Genomic DNA, 19,851 nt, shown 5'->3' on the forward strand with positions numbered 1-19,851 from the left:
TTGTGGAAGTCAACCAGCGATTGGTCTCCTTCCACCAGGAAGAGGGGGGGACAGCTCCAGTACCCGGATGGCAGTCACAAGCCCCACACTCCTTTCTTGGCATCGGGATTACCCAACTCCACCCCAGGAGAGGGAAGCCGCAGGGTTTTGGAGGGAGGCAGCCCCCAGTTGAAAGCTTAAGAACCAGAAGAAGGGAAAGCAGAGGCCCTAAAGCTGCCCATCATTCATTAGAACCTGAACAGCACACTGAGCAAGTGGGCCCACAGGTCACCTGGTCACTTCCTTCTCATTCCAGTGAGACATTTTGATTTAGCAGTTATTTCTAAACATGCATATATACATATCTGTCTTTCTTTCCCTTTCTTTTCTTTTTTGCAATTCACTTCCACCTTGGATATCACCTTTAGAGTTCTGACTGATTCTGATTGAAAGCTGTAGTGGATTCACTGCCCTCACTGACATTGGAGCCAGCAGCCTCCACTGTATATAGATTCTGGCTTAAATCTGACTCTAAAGGCATTTTCAAATATGAGATTTAAAGACATTCTTGCTTCAACTGGTTTGTGATATGACTGTAAAACCTACATCCCCCGTTCACATTACAAATGCCTCTTTGCTGCTATTTCCTCCACATTGATCAACTTCTAACATGAGAGTGTAGGGGGCTCAACGGTTAGTTAATAGTCAAGTGTGAGAATACTCTTAAGTGCTAAGGAAAACCTTATCTCCATAACCAATGTGAACTATTAGGAAGATGTGCAATGCACACATATGGCCACTAGAGGGAGGCTGACTAGCAGTAGATGTTTCACAGTGTGGGAGGAGAAAACGAAACATTGGTATCAAAATTAGGCAAACTGAAAGGAGCTGGTGAATGTACCTGAGGGGAGGCGGCACCATCTGTCTCCCCCTGTTGTGAATCAGATGTAAGAACTGTTCCTTTCATGTTACAAGCACTGAAAATTGGGAGAGATATTCTTCTAGGCAATCATGAATACAGATGGGGGAGAAATTTGTTTAGTTCACATTTTAATGCAAATCTATCTAATTTCCCTCGAAGCAAAAGGCAAACCAAAATCTTTGCACTTCTCCAAATTTTGCAATTGGAGTTCTCCAATCAAAAATGCTTCCAAATGAAGTATTTGTCTGTGGATTCAATGTATGAGATATAGTTAAGAAAGAAGAAAGAAATGAATTTGATTATTGTGTTAAATGTAATTAAGGAATGAGAGAAGATAGTTCGCATTTCTGATATGAAGAAAGCCGAAAGTACACCTTAACCTTAGATGTTTTTTATTGTATTTCCATGTGTATTTTATATTTGTATTTCTGTTTGTATTTTATGTAACTATTTTGTGGTATGTATATCTGTGATAACTGAAACAATAAAAATCATTAAATCGGGGGGGGGATGCTTCCAAATTAATGAAAATAATGTTCAAAAAATGGTGGCAAAAAATGTTTGCCAAAAAAAGGAGGCAAAAAATGGTAGGCAAAAATGCATGTGTTAGGAGAAATGTTCATGTTACAAATTTCCATGCCAACTTTTTTTTTTCTTAAGTTCTTAATTTTCAGGATGAAGTGAACTGAAGACTGGAGAAATTCTCAATGTTCAAGATGAACCAAACTTAATATTGGGGAAATGGAGAGAAACAGGCATTGACTAGGGTGGTGGAGGGGCTGCCCCAAAGCAGGAAGGAGAGGCAGGTGTATAACTCCATTTGTCATCCTACCAATCTCCCCTGGCTTCAAGCTGTATGGGCCACAAAGTGATGTGCTTGTTAGGGAAATCATAGAATAGTAGAGTTGGAAGGGGCCTATAAGGCCATCGAGTCCAACCCCCTGCTCAATGCAGGAATCCACCTTAAGCGTCCCTGACAGATGGTTGTCCAGCTGCCTCTTGAAGGCCTCTAGTGTGGGAGCGCCCATGACCTCCCTAGGTCATTGGTTTCATTGTCCTACTGCTCTAATAGTCAGGAAGTTTTTCCTGATGTCCAGCCAGAATCTGGCTTCAGCCACATGGACATATTTAAATTAAATAAATTAATTAGAATTAATTTATGCAATTTTTTAGAAAACTGGAGTTCACATCCCTAGTATGTACACCAAGTTTTAGGCGTCTAGGTTACATGCCTTGGTGCTAAGGTGCAAACAGACATCCTCTTTTATAATCATTGATGCCACTTAAGAACATAAGAAGAACCATGCTGGATCAGACCAAGTGTCCATCTAGTGCAAAGCGCTTCCTCCACTGCTCACCTTTTGTGATCCCTTATCATAGAGGGGGCATAGCACAGTGTTAGAGCGCATGCTTTGCCCACAGAAAGTCCCAGCTTCACTTCATAAGACCATAAGAAGAGCCATGTTGGATCAGACCAAGGGTCCATCTAGTGCAACATTCTGCTCACACAGTGGCCAACCAGCTGTTGACCAAGAACCCACAAGAAGGACACAATTCTGATTGACTTCATTTAAGAAAGATTAGAGGATAGCATACTGTGAAACAGCTACTTTCGGAACTCAGGTCACTCATATCCAGAACATTATATTCTGCCACCAGGGCTCTGTGTCCTTGGAAGTGTGCTGTCAACAACTCTAGAAATTGGGGGTGGGGTCGCTATAGGGAGGAGAGTTCACACAGCAAAGTCTGGCAGGAAGCCAGTTAGGAAGTGTTAAATTAAGTTTGGTGTAAGCACTTTGGGTACCCTTTCCTGCCTAAGGTCAGGTTTCACATGCTCTCCGTTCTTTGCTTGATTCAGGAGAAGGCAAAAAGAAGGGGCTATTCTGTGAACGACACTAGTATTTGTCTAATAATGTGGATGAACTGTGCATAGCGGGATTTTGGAAACTTTTTGCTGCCGTAATGTCAAAATTCATGACCAACATTTTTTTCATCATGAGGAAGCACTTGCCTGTTTTATTCCTGATATCATCTTTGATTGCAAATACCTTCAGTTTAAAGGAAATCACTGAGCAGGTAAGAAGTGTGTTTTGTTGAATGTAGTGATATAGCAGCAGAGGCTTACATTAGGATCCATACTGATTACCTATGCCGAAACAGGACACACCTGTAGATGAAGATTAATCTAGGAATGCAGTTATCCTTTAAACACAGGATAAGTTTGGTCACAGGCAGTAGACCTATTCAGTCATTTGAAATCCATGTATACTCAACACATAAAGGGGATAATGGGATCGCTCCCACTTTCCCTACCTCATCCTCAACCTTTGTGTTTACCTTAAGCAGTTTATGCATAGACTCTCCAGGCAATTGGGGGGGCCCTACATTTTGCACAGTTTGCTTACACATACAGAGCTGATGAGTAAGGCTTGTACATGTATAGGTTCTGTACACACAAAGCCCACCACCAAGTATTCTTTTCCCTTTAGCAAGCCATCAAGTACAGAGAAAAATAGTCTCAGGACTTTGGAATGAATACTAAGATAATAGGACTTACTTCTGAGTAAGCATGCATAGTATTGGGCTGTAAATCTAGCTGGAAGATATCAATTTGTGACACCCCCTGAGAAGTAAGGTGAACTGGAAGACAAATATTTATCCGGTGGCTGCTAATTGCCCCAGGAGGGAAGCTGCTATGGCTAAAAATAGTACTTGATTTTATTTATTTATTTATTTATTTGATACAAACATTTATTTTCTAGCTTTCTGGTGCTTACACACCACTCAGGGCAGATTCAACAATAAAAACCAACCATAAAATATGAGAGAGAGAGAGAGAGAGAGAGAGAGGGAGGGAGGGAGGGAGGGAGGGAGGGAGGGGGAGGGAGAGGGAGAGGGAGAATCCTTTGAACACAGGATAAAACATGTTAAAATGTTTAAAATGTCTGTTTGGCAAACTGCTGTTAAAGACATGGTTATAACACAGAGACCCTCCAGATGTTATTGGACTGCAACTTCTTCTCTCACCATTGAGTATGCTGGCTAGGGCTGATAAGAACTGTAATCTGCCAGCATCTGGAGGCCCAAATGTTCCCCATCCCTGTTAGAAACGCTAGTTGAAAAGCCGAATTAAATGCTTGTTATTTCTTCAATTTATTTCTCCCCATCCCACCTCCCACCACTGCCCTTTAGCAGAAGAACAGATGTGATGAGAAGGTCCTTGTCGCCACAAAAACCAAATGCAGAGCTTGTTCTATCAATTTTGAAATCCAGTGTCCTGAAGGGTATACCAAAGTTACCAATAATTCTGGGATCCGTGACTGCAGGTAATTCTTTTGTTGATTGCTTGTAGATATTTTTGACTCCGAAATGGATGTTTTCAATCAGCATGAGCCCTATTTGTGCAACATATCTGTGGATATGAACATGGAGGGAGGGAGTGGTGTCACTTTCCTCCGTTTTTATACACATACATACAATGAACATGTGTAGTGACTAGTCGGGGTATCATGAATGGCAGTTTCTGCCCCCTGACATCCCCCGTTTCATTGTATGAACTGAAAGAATCCCCACACCTACAACTATGAAGTCAGTTCCTCTTTCCATTGGAAACCCTGTTTTTCCCAGATTCCAGAACATGTGGAGAAGAGCCATCCACATGTACACCCATGCATAGAGGAACAGTCTTTTAGAATACCACAATGAAACATCTGTTTTGAGGGTCTGAGCCAACCACCCTGCCTCATGCATGGTCACTGCATGCATACTAAACGTTGGTAAAGAGCTAGGGAACAATATGAACATTAGTCTGTGTATATGTGATCAGGGTCCCTTTTAAAAAAAAAAAGTGTGCCGAGGCAACTAGAAGGTTATGGCTCCAACGTCAGTGAGGCAGAGCACCTTGGATAGCTCCTTTATCATTCCGACTGGTTCTGACTGAAACCCAGACCGGATTCACCACCCCACTGAGATTGGAGCCACCTGCGTCCACTGAGATGGAGTAAGTAGACAAGCTCCTCTCACCCTCCTTCATTCACACACTCATTTCAACGGCACTTGCATCGACAGAGCCAAAGCGAATTTTGAATGCCCTTTTTAGAGTGAACAATTTGTGGCCATTACTAATATTGCAACAGTTTGTCATGTATAGATATCGATACATACACAGGATCATCAATACTCTTCACAGGGCACCCAGAGAGTGACTATTTTCCCAAATGAGCATGGCTTCCTCAGCCCATTAGCGCTCTGAGGAGCTCGGAGGAGGAGGAGGGTGTAAGTGCCACAGGAGCAATTTCTCCCACCAGGGTATTGCAGTGTTGGGAAAAATTGCACCTGCTTGCACAAAGCTCCTGTCAAAAGGGGCAACCATCCCTGCAAATTTCATCCAATTCTGCCAAGAAATAAAAGAAGTTATTAACAATTCCCTGTCCTGAAAAGTCATAATTTACAGGTGAATAACACACACACACACACACACACACACACACACACACACACACACACTCAGCAGGTGCAATTCCCACATAAGGAACTACTATGGTGGCAAATTTCATCCAATTCTGACAAAAAGAAAAAGAAAAGAATTATAACCATTGGTTGATTTCCAGTCAATGTCAATAGGGAGGCATGAAGATTTGGGTTTCCAAACTGACATTTGGAATCGGACCTGAAATGGGCAGCCTCCGAATTGGACTGTTTTCCAAATTGCCAAATCGGGGTCTCAATTAAATCTTGTGAACAGTGCATGCCATATATATATATATATATATATATATATGGAATAGTATTTTTCAGATTCTCTCATTTCAATCAGTAGTAAAGACGTGTACATATATAGGCATTAACTGAGAATGTCGAGAAGGGAGTGCTAGCCCAACCCCAATGTTCTCATTCTAAACATGTGTCTATTCCTGGCTGTGTGAAAGATTTCAAGTGAATTGGGCTGAACACAGAAAGATTTCTCCCTTCAGACCTTCCACTCAGCAAATGAAGGTGTGAGGCTGCAGCTGATGAGAACAAGGGGTGATGGGATGTGGTAAGCACTCACAACCCTCACCCTCCCTCCATGCATTATACTAGAACCCCGGGTCATCCCACGTAGCTGATTGGTGGGAAAATCAGGATAAATAAAAGGAAGGACTTCTTCACACAGCACATAGTTAAGCTATGGAACTTGCTACCACAAGATGTGATAGCCACCAATTTGGATGGCTTTAAAAGCAGGTCAGACAAATTCCTGGAGGAGAAGGCAATCAATGACTACTAGTTCTGGTGGCTATGTGCTACCTCCAGTATCAGAAGCAGTAAGCCTATATACACCAGTTGCTGGGAAACATAGGTGGGAGGGTGATGTTGTACCCATGTCCTGTTCGTGGGTGTCCCATGAGCAGCTGATTGGCCACTGTATGAACAGAATGCTGGCCAGGTGTTCACCGGTGATGGGAAGCTTCAAGGCCTGCTTGTCAGCAGTTGTTGGGCCACTGTGTGCTGGAGTAAATGGACCCTTGATTTGATCCAGCATGGCTCTTCTTATGTTCGTATGCTCTTATTATCAAATTGTGTGGAGGTGAATGTAAAGGCATTATGCACTTCAGCTGAGCCCTATCTCCTTTTCTTACAGATATTACCTTGAAATCAGGAGTTTTACTCACTCTCTCAAAGGATGTCGACATAAATGTCTGCGGGAATTTCAGCAATCTCAGTGTTGTCCGGGCTATTGGGGGCGAGACTGCTTAGGTAAAAGAACTTTCTTGTCATCCATTCTTGTGGCATATGACAATGGGTGGGTGGAGGTGGGGTGTATTCTTTCAGAAAACCATTTCTGAACATTTTTTGAATGTCCTGTATGTCATCGATTCAAAAATACTAGTCATCTCTTGTTCAGAGTGCTCAGATATCTATCAACAGGAAGCCCAGTGACACAACACTTTCTAAAACAGGGTGCAGAAGCTCAGGGCTGTCTCAACTGGCATCCCAATCTTGCCCTGTGTATGATTCTGGTCACCACACCTAAAGAACAATATTATAGAGCTAGAAAAAGTGCAGAAAAATGGCAAATAAACTGATCAAGGAGCTGGAACAACTTCCCTTTGAGGGAAGGTTACAGCAGTTGGGATTGTTTAGCTTGGGGGAAAGGCATATAAGGGGAGACATGATAGAGGTGTAAATAGGGTGACCATATGAAAAGGAGGACAGGGCTCCTGTATCTTTAACAGTTGCATAGAAAAGAGAATTTCAGCAGATGTCATTTATATATATGCAGAACCTGGTGAAATTCCCTCTTCATCACAACATTTAAAGCTGCAAGAGCTATACTAGAGTGACCAGATTTAAAAGAGGGCAGGGCACATGCAGCTTTAACTGTTACTAAAGAAACAAATAAATCCACTAATTATAATTTTATTTTATTTTTTATTTATTCAAAACATTTTTACAGCACCACCTCACCATTTCTGGCATCGTGGTGCTTTACAATCACATATAAAACAATTGCATTAAAAACCCTCAACCCACATTAAGACAATTCCATTAACCCTCATCCTCAATCCATTAAATATTAGTCTATAACTATTTTTATAGAAGATTTACAATTAAATGACACAAGTAGGAGCTCAATTCCTAATGAAAGAAAAAAAGTTCTACAACATATAAAAAGAGTGTGTGCCATTTTTTTCCTGGAAAACTATTAAAGGTAGCGGAGCCCTGTCCACCATTTCCCATGGTCCCCAGAGTGGTGAAGCAGCTGCCTGAGAGCTTCACTGTGCACCCATAGGCCAATTTAGAATTCCCATCAATGCTATACTATATTGGGATCTGACTGCACGAATACTTTCCTATGTCCACATTAAATATGGCACTGCAATTAATAAACAATCCCCCAACGGAAAATGCCCCTCTAAAGTATCTGTCCCTTTGCAGTGTTATAAAAATTTTACAGTGCAATTGGAACTTACTCCCAGGGAATTAATGCTTAGGATTGCAGCCTTAGTTTACAATCCTGCACACACTTACCTGGGAGTAAGTCCCATTGAATTCAATGGCACTTACCTCTGGGTAGAGATGTATAGGATTCACTGTTAGTTTCACAGTGGGAAGAGCAACATCTAGAGATCTGTGAAATGTAAAGAATGAGAGGAAGTGCTTTGTTGGCCAAGGTACAACTGCAAAACAATATGATAATAATGCAATAATGTGAACTGATAGAGGACTAGTTGTCTCTCTATTGTAATTTCAAAACAATAGACAAAGGGGAAACGGAATAAAATTGTCAGCAGTTTGTGCATGAGATTCAGCAGCTTCTCAGGTTCAGGTCCCCTGAATTTTAATGCTAGTTGGTTAGGGTGTAATCCTATAGCCTCTTACCTATGTGTAAGCCCCGTCAAACGCAGTGGGACTTACTTCTAAGTAGACACGTACAGACTACTGATGTTCTTCTATCACTTAGGGTGCAATGCTATGTCCTCTAGACAGCATCTAAGGGGGAATAGGATTTTTCGATTTTCTGGCTCCAAGCTCATAGGCAGCGTTCCAAGCTGGGAGCCAGGAAACCGTGTTCCTCTCCTTCGCAGCCTGCGCAGAGTGAACCACAGTGGCTGCCTCCTCATGCCTGGTAAACTGAGTGCAGAGGGGGCAAAAAGGGGGGCAGCCCCGGGGGCAGGGAGAGGAGGAGACTGTGGAAGCTGGTTTAGACAGCTCCGTAAGTGCCATACAGCCTCCTCCTCCTGCTCCACAGCCCCCAGCTAGGCAGCCAAACAGTTAACACTGCAGGAGCCCTGCCTTCTTTTGTATCTGGTCAAGAGGGCAGGGCTCCTGCAGTTTTAACTGTTGTGATGAAGAGGGAATTTCACCAGGTGCTGCCAGCATACAAATGACACCTGCTGAAATTCTCTTTTCTATACAACCGTTAAAGTTACAGGAGCCCTGTACTCCTTTCCATATGGTCACCCTATGTATACCTCAGGGATGAGGAGCCGTTGGCCCACAGGGCAGTTCTGGCTTGCAGAGCTTCCCCATCCAGCCCATGAGATTCTTCCGCGAGCTTGTACCGTCTCCTGGCAGCTCTGTGCAGGGAAGTCCTACCCTCGTCCAATCTCTGATCATATAATCAGGAAAATAAACATGTTTCCATTAGAGAGTTGATGAGTCTTGAAATCCAAAACTTTGATACCTGAGTATGGCCTGGGGTCTAAGGAGTGGAGCTGGAGGCGGATCCTTGTGGGGCCAAAATCAGAGTCCATCTGTCCATTAATCTAAGGGGTACACCTTGGAAAAGATAGCTTTGCCCCTTGCATTTTTGGCAACTCGCCCAAATGCATAAATAAATAAATAAATAAATAAACAAACAAACAAACATGGTCCAAGCTGGTGTTTTATCCATGCTTTCAAAATGCCCAGCTTGTTCTGAACAGATTTGTACAAACTAAGTTGCCTGTTGTGAAACTCAACAGCATTAAACTGACCTAAGAATACTATCAGCATTTGAACAGGTGATATGTAGGTGCCACTCGTGAATGGACAAATACATGGACATTTGTTCTGCTTTTGTTGAAGCTTATGCATAATCTTCTAGCTGTTGCAGAAAGTTGTACTTAATAGAATACTAATATTTTTATGCATGTTTTTCTTCATCTTTCTTTTTCTTTTTCTACAATTTGTTTTGTTTTGTTAAAACTGCAATAAAAAATTATTAATAAAATGAGTTTCTTTTTTATTATTATTACATGTATGCCCGACCTTATTTCCATTTGAAATTATCCCAAGTCAGCTTACATGGTCTTCCTCCTTCTCTCCATTTTAACCCTGTGGGGCTAAGTTATGCTGAGAGTCAGCATTTGGCCCAAAGTTAACCAGGGAACCTCACGGGCAAGTGGAGACTAGAACCCAGATCACAAAGTCCCAGTCCTCTTTGTTGACTGCTCATTTTGTTGGTTGTTTATTTTCAGAATGTCCAGGTGGAGCAATATCACCCTGTAATAACAAGGGACATTGTTTTCAGGGTGTGATTGGGAATGGAAGTTGCACCTGCCAGGTATGTAGTTTTTTAAAATTATTTTTATCTAAACAATATTGCATTATCATGAGGAAGGAGACATGATAAGTTGTGGCCCTGCAGATGTTATTATTATTATTATTATTATTATTTATTTATTTATTTATTTATTTATATAGCACCATCAATGTACATGGTGCTGTACAGATTACACAGTAAATAGCAAGACCCTGCCGCATAGGCTTACAATCTAATAAAGTTGTAGTAAACAATAAGGAGGGAAAGAGAATGCAAACAGGCACAGGGAAGTGTAAACAGGCACTGGGTAGGGTGAAGCTAAACAGTATAGAGTCAGAACAAACTCAATATTTAAAAGCTATAGGGAACAGAAAGGTTTTTAGCTGAGTTTTGAAAGCTGTGATTGAGTTTGTAGTTCTCAAGTGTTCTGGAAGAGCGTTCCAGGCGTAAGGGGCAGCAGAAGAAAAAGGACGAAGCCGAGTAAGGGAAGTAGAGGTCCTTGGGCAGGCGAGAAGCATGGCATCAGAGGAGCGGAGAGCACGAGCGGGGCAATAGTGTGAGATGAGAGAGGAGAGATAGGCAGGAGCTAGGCAGTGAAAAGCTTTGAAGGTCAACAGGAGAAGTTTGTATTGGATTCTGGAGTGGTTGGACTCCTATTCACATGAGCTTCAGCCAGTCCAACCAATGGGAGTTGGCTGTTCAACAATATCTTGAGGACCATAGATTCCCTGGCCCTGCATTATCACAATGAAGAAATTGCACAGATAAATAGACAATACCTATAGTAGAGTTTCTGAATTGATCTGATTTTTTTTAAAGACGGGGGAAAGACATTCCCAATAGCAAAGTACAATTATTAGGCTAATCATACCTTTGTTGCACAAGACTGTTACCTTCAATATCAGTAGAAGTAAGCCTATCTACATCAGTTGCTGGGGAACATGGGCAGGAACATGCTCTTGCACGTGTGTCCTGATTTTGGGTTCCCAGTTGATAGCAGGTTGGCCATTGTGTAAAAAGAGTGCTGGACAAGATGGACCCTTGGTCTGATCCTACATAGCTGTTCTTGCATCCTTATGTATCACTCTTCTGTCCTTTAATAATGGCAAATGACAATTTGATTCTAGAGCCCCTCCCTTTGATTAATTCTTCCCCATGGCTATTACATGTATTATGTTTGTCCAACATATGCATGGGCGCCTAGTCATTGTTCTCACCATAAAAACATTCTCAAAGTAAGGACATGCACCATTTCCTATACTGAGAATATTACAATGATAATACATGAAGTGGTCCTTTGAGTTGTTTCCCACGTTACTTTTTTTAAAAGCATAGTGGTATATTGCAAGGAGTAACACCAGTGATTTATTTTATGGGGAGTTTGTTTTAAAAAAAAACACCTTTAAAAAAACACCTTTCTAGGCCAGATCTATACCAAGCAGGATATAACACTCTGAAAACAGTTTGAAAACTGTATATGGAACGTGTCCTGGGCCCAAACAGTTGTCTATTATAAAGCAGTAGTGCAGATCCTGCCCTAGTCTGCCATTTGGCCCTATTCAAATCCCCAATGTGGTTTGTTTGTTTATTACATTTTTATACCAGCCTATAGCCAAATCTACAATAGCATTGTGGTTAAATGAGCAATCCTGTCCATGTTTAGACAGACAAAAGTCCTACAATTCCTAGCATTGCCCAGCCACAATGGCAGGCTGGGGGATGCTGGGAGTTGTAGGACTTGTCTGTCTAAACATGCATAGAATTGCACCCTAAGAGACTGAACAATGAACTCCCCATTGGCTGTTCTGTTCTTGCTTAGGAGAGATGATAAAGTTCTCACCTTGCTTCCTGTCTCCTGCATCCTCTAAGGCAGTTTCTACATCTGCCTTTTCCCCCTGGTTCATCCCTGGATCATTCCTGTGTGTCCAAATGCCACACAGGGGATCCCAGGAGCAGGCAGGGATGATCCCTCCATTTTCCTGGGATAACCCTTAGGTGTAGAAAGGGCCTAAGGGGTTGACTAGACCAGGGCGGTGGAGGGGGAGGATCTCGTGATACGATGATCGCGAGATCCTCCCCCTCAGTCTACATGCAGCACGTGACGTCCCACGTCGCACCCGCCATTCTTTAAAAACAACAACACAGGAGCTGGAGCACACGAGTACTACAGTGAAAAAGTAAGTAAAAAAAAAAAAAAAGCAAGAAGCCGGGAAGAATCCCAAGACCACGAGAAAAGCCAGGATTAAAGCCATCCCAGCTATCCCGGGGCAAGGGAGGGATCATCCCTCCCTGCCTCCAGAATTCCCTGTGCGTCATGTGGATGCACAGGGATGATCCCAGGGCGATCCCTAGGATATCACTTCATCTAGACATGCCCTCCGTCTTCATGAGACTGCTCAAGACTACAGCCTCCAATAGCTGCTTTTCATTAAGTGAAACACTGGTGGAAAGTAACGAACACACTGGCAACTAATATGAAGTTTCAACCTTAGACAAACTGTTCTCTTTATCAGCCTCAGCTCTACATCTGTAATGTGAGGGCAATGTAATACTGGCCTGCTTTACAAGGTTGCTGTAAGAGTGATTGGAATACTTGCAATGAGCCAAATACTTGCAAAGTGCTAGTAATGATCATTGAACATGAATCTTATTTTGATGCCTCACACTTAATCTTCAGAGCTATGCCGCTAAAACCCATATGTCAAAGGAAGTCCTGAGGAGCCTTAGGGTTAGTCCACATGAATTGGATGTGTTGTAACGCGCTGTTTCATTCTTGTTGTTGTTTATGAAAAGTTCATTCACAAGGGGCAGCTATGCTTTATTTTTACAATAGTTAATTGTGTATTTAGAGTAGACCCATTGAAATGATGGGACTTAAGTTAGACTAACACTGGATACAATCCTTCTATCTGGTGCTATTATTTTTAGGCTATGTTTATTCTGCTGCTTCCTGAAGCAACATATTCTAAATTAGAATGTATTGCTTTTTCGGTTTATTGTTTTAACATTGTAAGCTGAAACTTGAAGATTTTAAAGTCAAAAATGCAACATAAATGTTTAAAATATATAAAGACTGGGGAATGGAAGAAGAAAATTCTGTAGATATGTTTTGTGGTTGTTCTGGTCCTGGTAAAAGTTGCATCCTTCAGCATTGGTAGTTAATAGTGCAGTAGAGGGCATATTAACACAAAACTAGAAACATGGAGTTTGAAGGGACTGCAGTGGTCATTTGGTTGAAGTCCTGTGCCAATGCAGAAAATCCACTAGACTCATAGAATTGGAAAAGAACTCTTACTGAGTTTATGTGAGATATATTCCCTAGAAAAATTGTTCAGTGTTTAGCATGGCTGGCTAGAGAATGCTGGGAGTTGTAAGACTTTGTATTTCTGTCTACACATGCATAGGATTGTGCCCTTAGTCATGTTATCTCTTCACAACCACACTTATTTTTAAATGTTGCTTTTGCAGAAAGGGTTTGGTGGAACTGCCTGTGAAGAATGTGCAGGAGAAGACCATCTTTATGGACCTAACTGCACTTCAGGTATTTATTGATTTGAGCTCATTTTGGGAGGTGGAGGGTGGGAGATGTAACAAGTAAGGATGTATGGATTTAGTAACAGCCATTCCGTCTGCATTTCACAAATTGTCAGGTGCTTTTGGCTCCATTATCCACTCATTGGCAGAATTGGATTTATTTTCAATGAGCCAAATTTGCACAAATTCTGTTTGCACAAATTCGCACTTGCAAAAATAGGCAAATCTCCCCAATGTATGCAAATTTCCCACCCCACAATGCATAAATCCTCCCAAAATACACATTTTCATGTTTTAACCCGTTGGGGAAATGTACATTTTCAGCTGTTTCCCCCCCCCATTTATTCTACAACTAAATTTGTGTAAAATTCTGGAAATTAAAAAAAAATCTGCAGGAGTACAGAATCTGTGCAACTCAGGAAAAGCCTGTCCATTTTGCAATCTGTGGTTCAGATTCATAGAACTGCAAACTTGTTTGATTCCATTACAGATTTCTTTGATATGCCTAGTAACCAGTCCCAAATGAAAGCTGTACTACTCCGACCCCCTCAGTAGATAATGTCCTGTGTGGCATGATACCTGTGTGGCATGAGGCTAATTCTGATGACTGTATGCTACCTTCAGAATCAGAGGCAGTATGCCTATGTACATGAGTTGCTGGGGACCATGGGCAGGAGGGTGCTGTTACACTCATGTCCTGCTTGTGGGTTTCCCGTGGGCAGCTGGTTGGCTCCTGTGTGAACAGAATGCCAGACTAGTTGGACCCTTCATCTGGTCCAGCACAGCTCTTCTTATGTTCCTGTGTTCTTAAACAACAAAATGCTAGCATATTTTGGCTTAAATCTCTTACTGCCAGTAACTAAGCCGTACAAGAGGTATGTCAACCTTTGAAAAAACTGCACAAAAGCTGAGAAAGCACCAGATAATGGTTATGGAGAACGGGTGGAGCTAGAGGGAGGGGGTGTGGCCATCTGGGAAACCCCAGAGGGCCGGAGTGGAATTCCACAAGGGCCGGATTTGACCCCTGGGCCTGAGGTTCTGCATCTCGGATCTCAATGGACAAGCAGTGGCTCTCCAGGGTCCCGGATGGAGATCATTTCCATCACCTACTACCTGGCCATTTAACTAGAGTTGCCTGGCATTGGATGTGGGACCTTCTGTGTGCAAAGCATATGCTCTACCACTAATAGGGTGACCATATGAAAAGGAGGACAGGGCTCCTGTATCTTTTACAGTTGTATAGAAAGGGGAATTTCAGCAGGTGTTATTTGTATTCATGCAGCACCTGGTGAAATTTCCTCTTCATCACAACAGTTAAAGTTTCTGGAGCCCTGCCTTCTTGAATAGATACAAGACTTTTCTCAGATCTTTGCATATTGGAATGTTTCCTGCACACTGTCTTGGTTCTAAGTATAGAGGGAAACTGTGGTAATCATGATATAGGATAGTGGATGCTGACATGCTGAGAATGTATTGAGAGCATTTCCTGCTATTATTTTCTATGCAGTGCAGCTGAATTATTTTGTGAACTATGTCTTAACTAGAAAACAGATATATGGAAACTATTACAGGCCAGAAGATAAAATGCTCAATTTTTAATTAGGAGACCTTTATCAAGCTCCCACTTCAGCCAAGCAGACCTGGTCAAACAGCTATAGTTCCATATCTCCAATTGTAAATTCAATCTAGTTTCATGGTTGATCTAAGCCTAGGATAAGTGATGCATTGTATTGTGCGAAGGTAATAAGGCCAAAATGATGAATAACAATGAACGCTGTTGAAGTACCAGTTGCAATTAATATAGTTAAGGATATGCCTTGATTTGTTTTTCTGGAAGCCCTGACTGCTATTGGCTGCTATGGGTATATTATCACAATATTTTTGTGTATTTAACCAGTGAATTTAACCAGTGACATGCGAATCAGCAGAACTCAAGTCCTCCAAATTCTATCTTGAAGCTCATTCTGACTCGAGTCTGTATCAGATTGTACACTTTATTTTTTCTTTTCTCATTCTTCTCTGATTGATTAAAGCATATTTGTGCACAGTTTTCAAAAGAGCACATTTTTTTCATGAGGATTTTTCAAATGTACACTTGCTGTCAAGCACATATCTTTTTCATCTGTGAATCAAATTGCAAAGCTCAGAAATGCACAGAGTTCAACCACAGATCATGTTCAGTCTGGAAGGTGCAAGCTAGGTAAATCTGGAACAACAGCAAACTGAAACAAATTTCTCATACATCCCTAGCTATGATGGACCTTCCATCACAACCGCTGTACCATGAGCAAATTGTAGTCCAGCTAGTTAGAGGGACTGGCTGGCCATATACTACTATGGTCATATGAATTGCTTCTTCTTCCACATGGAGATCCACGATCATATTACACTTAGGTTCAAATATCTTCCATGTTGAAATATTGTTAGAACTAAATATTTTGCTAAAACAATGAATTCTTGTTTGTAGAATGCAGCTGTGTTCATGGAATATGCAACAGTGGGATCAATGGAGATGGGAAATGCACGTGTTTGTCTGGATACAAAGGTCCTAGCTGTGACCAACGTAAGTAAAATGTTTCTGTTCCTGGGCATACACAGCAGTTCCTTTAAGGCAGCTGGAGGGACCCTGGTTAATAGACTACTCATCATTTAGTGCTATTGAATGATGGGCCATTCAAAAGGTCAGGTTGCAACTGGTGTGTTGTGAGCTTTTGGAATAGTGTGGATTGTATTCTCAAAGGTCCATGCAGACAAGCAGTTCTTCACAAAATCTGCCACTGGTACTGCATGTAGCACAATGGTGAAGTAAGGAGAAGTACTGCATGATGCACCTCATCCCATCTTATATCAGTGATTAATGCTCTAGTTCCTGTTTTGTCACCTGACATGAGCTTTCCTGGGATTAATCTGAGCAGAAGTCATGATGTCTCACTTCCTAGTGATTGCGTTACCCTTTTCTAATATCAGAGCCATTCTTCTTTTTTCTTCTTTAAAGCTTTTTAGCAGGGGAAGGTTGCAAGGACATCCATCCACCCATTCCGTCAGCTAATTTTAAGGTTTTGCTCTACTTTCTTTTCTTTTTTTAAATCACATTAAACGTCTACCAAGGGTCTGTGGTGGTGGATGGGTTTCTGCTGCCCTCCAGTTATTTGGGGGCAAGGCAGGCTTTTCCCCTCCCTATTCAAGTGAATGGAGTGATTCTTGCCCCCACTTGAATAGGCTGGTGAAATGCCTGGACAACTGTAGAATGGATGGAGGGGAAGGAGTAGCCCATCTGCCAGTAAGGACATTGTTAGCCCAAGAATCTTTGGTGGTGGAGAGGCTTCTCCCCACTCCAGTCATCCCCACCCCCTGTGAAAATAAATGGAGGGCAGGATTTTTTCCCCTGTGCAAGTACATGGAGAAATTGCTCCATTCTTTTGCACAGGGTGGTGGTAGTGGGCATATCCACTGTGCATTGTCCCATCTTTTGAAAACTGCATATGTACAGGTAACAGTCAACAGTAAATGCCAAGACAATGAAGAGTAAGGAATGAAATTAAAAAGGCTGATGCAAGTTTGCCTATGTAAATGAATTACATTGTTAGCTACTGTGTTTTGTGTGCTTTTTTAGACTGGGTGAGTATGCACCAACCCATCCCATGGAATTTCCTAATTCCTGCTCCCCATCCTGTGCTGGAACCTGTTGGTTGGTTTTCTTCCCCTACTTGTGCTTGTTTAACACACAATTGTCTGTCTGTCATGGCTATGCTTGGTTCAACAGACATTTTAAAGGATTAATACTCCTACTTTTGAGGTTTCTTGCTGTTTCCAAGTTTATTAACTAGGGTGGCCAGGTGTCCTACTTTACAGAAGATGTTCCTCTATTTTGGAGAGCTAGCAGAAGACAGTCCTCTGTTGAAGTTGTCCTTCGTTTGATGGTCTCTCCAGTCCAAGTCTGGTTTAAAGGGAGGGGGGAAGAGAGAGAGAGAAGGGAGAGTCAGTAGAGGACTTAGAAGTTGCCCATCCACAGATGGCACTTGGAAAGCCGACTGAGCAGGCCCACAGGATATCTGATCAGTCTTCTCCACTATGGTGAGAGGTTCTATTTAAATTATGGTTATTCTTTCTAAATTTGCACCTATTACCTATACATTTGAATACACAAATATTATGCAGATTGGTATCCTCTATTATCCTCTTTTTGGTGATGCATTTCCTTTTTTTCACAATCCATAAATGGCCACTATAACATTAAGGCCATTGAAAAGAAGATCCTTCTAATTTATTTATCCTGAACTCAGCAGAAGTGTGAGCATTTTCAAATCCAGCAGTCTGCCTTTCTTATAGCATAGTTAACACTTGGGTAGATTTTGTTGATTGGTTTGCTCAGGTAGGTTAGTGCAGCAGTACATGACTCCATATTATAACTATTGGACTTCTTTTGGTCTTAGCAATACCTGAATGTCAGGCTTTGCAGTGCCCGGAAAACTCAAGATGCTCTTTATCCAGTGCAGATGGAACCCAACTAGAATGCAAATGCCTTCCCAACTATGAGGGAGATGGCAAACAATGTGAACGTAAGTAATTCGGCAGCCTGTTGGCTTTTTGTTTTTAATTTTTAGATAGTGAAGTGGTGCAATTTAATTTCAGCACATATAAAACATTGTTTTCATACACTCTAGTAATGTACATTGCTTCACAGGATTGATGAATCAGCTACCCCTTGCATAATTTGAAGAGACTGGATATGAATGGTTATTTACCAAGTGGTAACTTATGACCTTGTGCATTGGCCAATGAGGTGATTCACTGATGGCAACCACGCTCTGAGGCTAAGGGGAAAGGAGAAAGCTCTCCTCCACCACCTTAATGGGAGACAATAATGGGGGCAGGGGGCATCTCAATCAAAATGATGTAAGTCATTATTGACTGAATAGCAGACTGCAACATGGACTTATATCAGTAGGGGCTGCTAACCAGTCAACAGTAGCTTGCTCTCCTAGTGCTGAATGAGACAGCTCCATCACAAACTCCTGATGGTGGCAAGCAGTACTGGCCCTAACATTAGACAATGTGAGGGTGCCATCTTTTCCTTCATCTCAGGCAGCAAAATATCTTGGGCCAGCCCTGGTGGCAAAAGTCAAATGTCCCTTCAGCAGTGGCCACCAGTGAACAGCTTTAATGGCCACCATCACATATATTCACTTAGAAGAATCAGCAGCTTTCAATACCATTGACCATGGTATCCCTCTGGGACAACTGACCGAGTTGGGAGTGGGAGGTACTGCATTGCAGTGGTTCCACTCCTATTTGGTGGGTTGGCTCCAGAAGGTGGTGCTTGGGAACATTGCTCGGTCCCGTGGATTCTCCAGTATGGGGTTGTGCAGGGGTCAGTTTTGATCCCTGTGCTGTTCTACATGAAACAGTTGAGTGTGGTCATCCAGTGTTTTGGAGTGCATTGTCATCTGTATGCTGATGACACACAGCTCTATTTCTCCTTTTCTTCAGGTGAGGCTGTGGATGTGCTGATGTTCATAGCTTGGGGGTTCTCCTAGAACAATCTCTGTCACTTAAGGCTCAGGTGGCCTTGGTGGTATGGAGTGCTTTCTACCAACTTTGGTTGGTGGCCCAGCTATGCCCCTATCTGGACAGGGATAACCTGGCTTCAGTTGTCTATGCTCTAGTAACCTTACTACTATGCGTTCTACATGGGGCTTCTTTTGAAGACAGTTCAGAAACTGCAGCTTGTGCAAAATATGGTTGCCAGATTGATACCGGGGACCAGAAGGTTCGAACATATAAGACCAACTCTGGCCCACTTGCATTGGCTGTATGTACATTTCTGAGCCCAATTCAAGGTGCTGGATTTAACCTATAAAGCCTTACACAGCTCAGGACCACAATACTTGATGGAACGCCTTTCCCAACATGGACCTACCCATACACTAAGTTCAACATCTAAGGTCCTTCTCTGAGTGCCTACTACGAGGGAAGCTCAGAGGACAGCAACAAGGGAGATGGCCTTTTTGTGGTGGCCACCCAATTTTGGAATGATTTCCCAACAAGGCCTGCCTGGCGCCAACGATGTTATCTTTTCGGCGCCAGGTTAATTTTTTCTCTTTTCCCAAGCATTCAGCTATATGTGATGAGCTTTATTGATCGTAGGTTTGTTTTTAAGGCTGCTTATAGTTGTTTTAAATGTATTTTTCTGTGTATGTTGTATGTTTTTGTAGTTTTAAATTCTGTATATTGTTTTTAAGTGTTTTAATCTTATGTAAACTGCCCAGAGAGCTTTGGCTATGGGGCAAAATAATAATAATAATAATAATAATAATAATAATAATAATAATAATAATAATCTGACAGATGCTGCCAAGTAGCAAAGAAAATCTTGCTTCTTGAGATTTCTGATTAGCTGCAAAAA

At 42.0% G+C, this 19,851-nt stretch overlaps 1 protein-coding gene across 2 annotated transcripts in view; it reads left to right on the plus strand.

Annotated features, from left to right (window-relative positions):
- Nucleotides 1-2,750: 2,750 nt before the first annotated feature.
- Nucleotides 2,751-19,851, plus strand: part of STAB2 (stabilin 2) — a 114,378-nt gene continuing 97,277 nt past the window's right edge. For both annotated transcript variants that reach the window (XM_063133394.1, XM_063133396.1), the window contains exons 1-7: nucleotides 2,751-2,977; nucleotides 4,094-4,227; nucleotides 6,525-6,640; nucleotides 9,847-9,932; nucleotides 13,380-13,452; nucleotides 15,913-16,008; nucleotides 17,879-18,004. In XM_063133394.1, the coding sequence (XP_062989464.1) occupies nucleotides 2,864-2,977; nucleotides 4,094-4,227; nucleotides 6,525-6,640; nucleotides 9,847-9,932; nucleotides 13,380-13,452; nucleotides 15,913-16,008; nucleotides 17,879-18,004 (745 nt within the window). In that variant the 5' untranslated portion in view covers nucleotides 2,751-2,863. The remainder of the gene's footprint in view (nucleotides 2,978-4,093; nucleotides 4,228-6,524; nucleotides 6,641-9,846; nucleotides 9,933-13,379; nucleotides 13,453-15,912; nucleotides 16,009-17,878; nucleotides 18,005-19,851) is intronic.

This window comes from Elgaria multicarinata, chromosome 9, assembly GCF_023053635.1.
Source record: "Elgaria multicarinata webbii isolate HBS135686 ecotype San Diego chromosome 9, rElgMul1.1.pri, whole genome shotgun sequence".
In the NCBI taxonomy this organism is placed as follows: domain Eukaryota; kingdom Metazoa; phylum Chordata; class Lepidosauria; order Squamata; family Anguidae; genus Elgaria; species Elgaria multicarinata.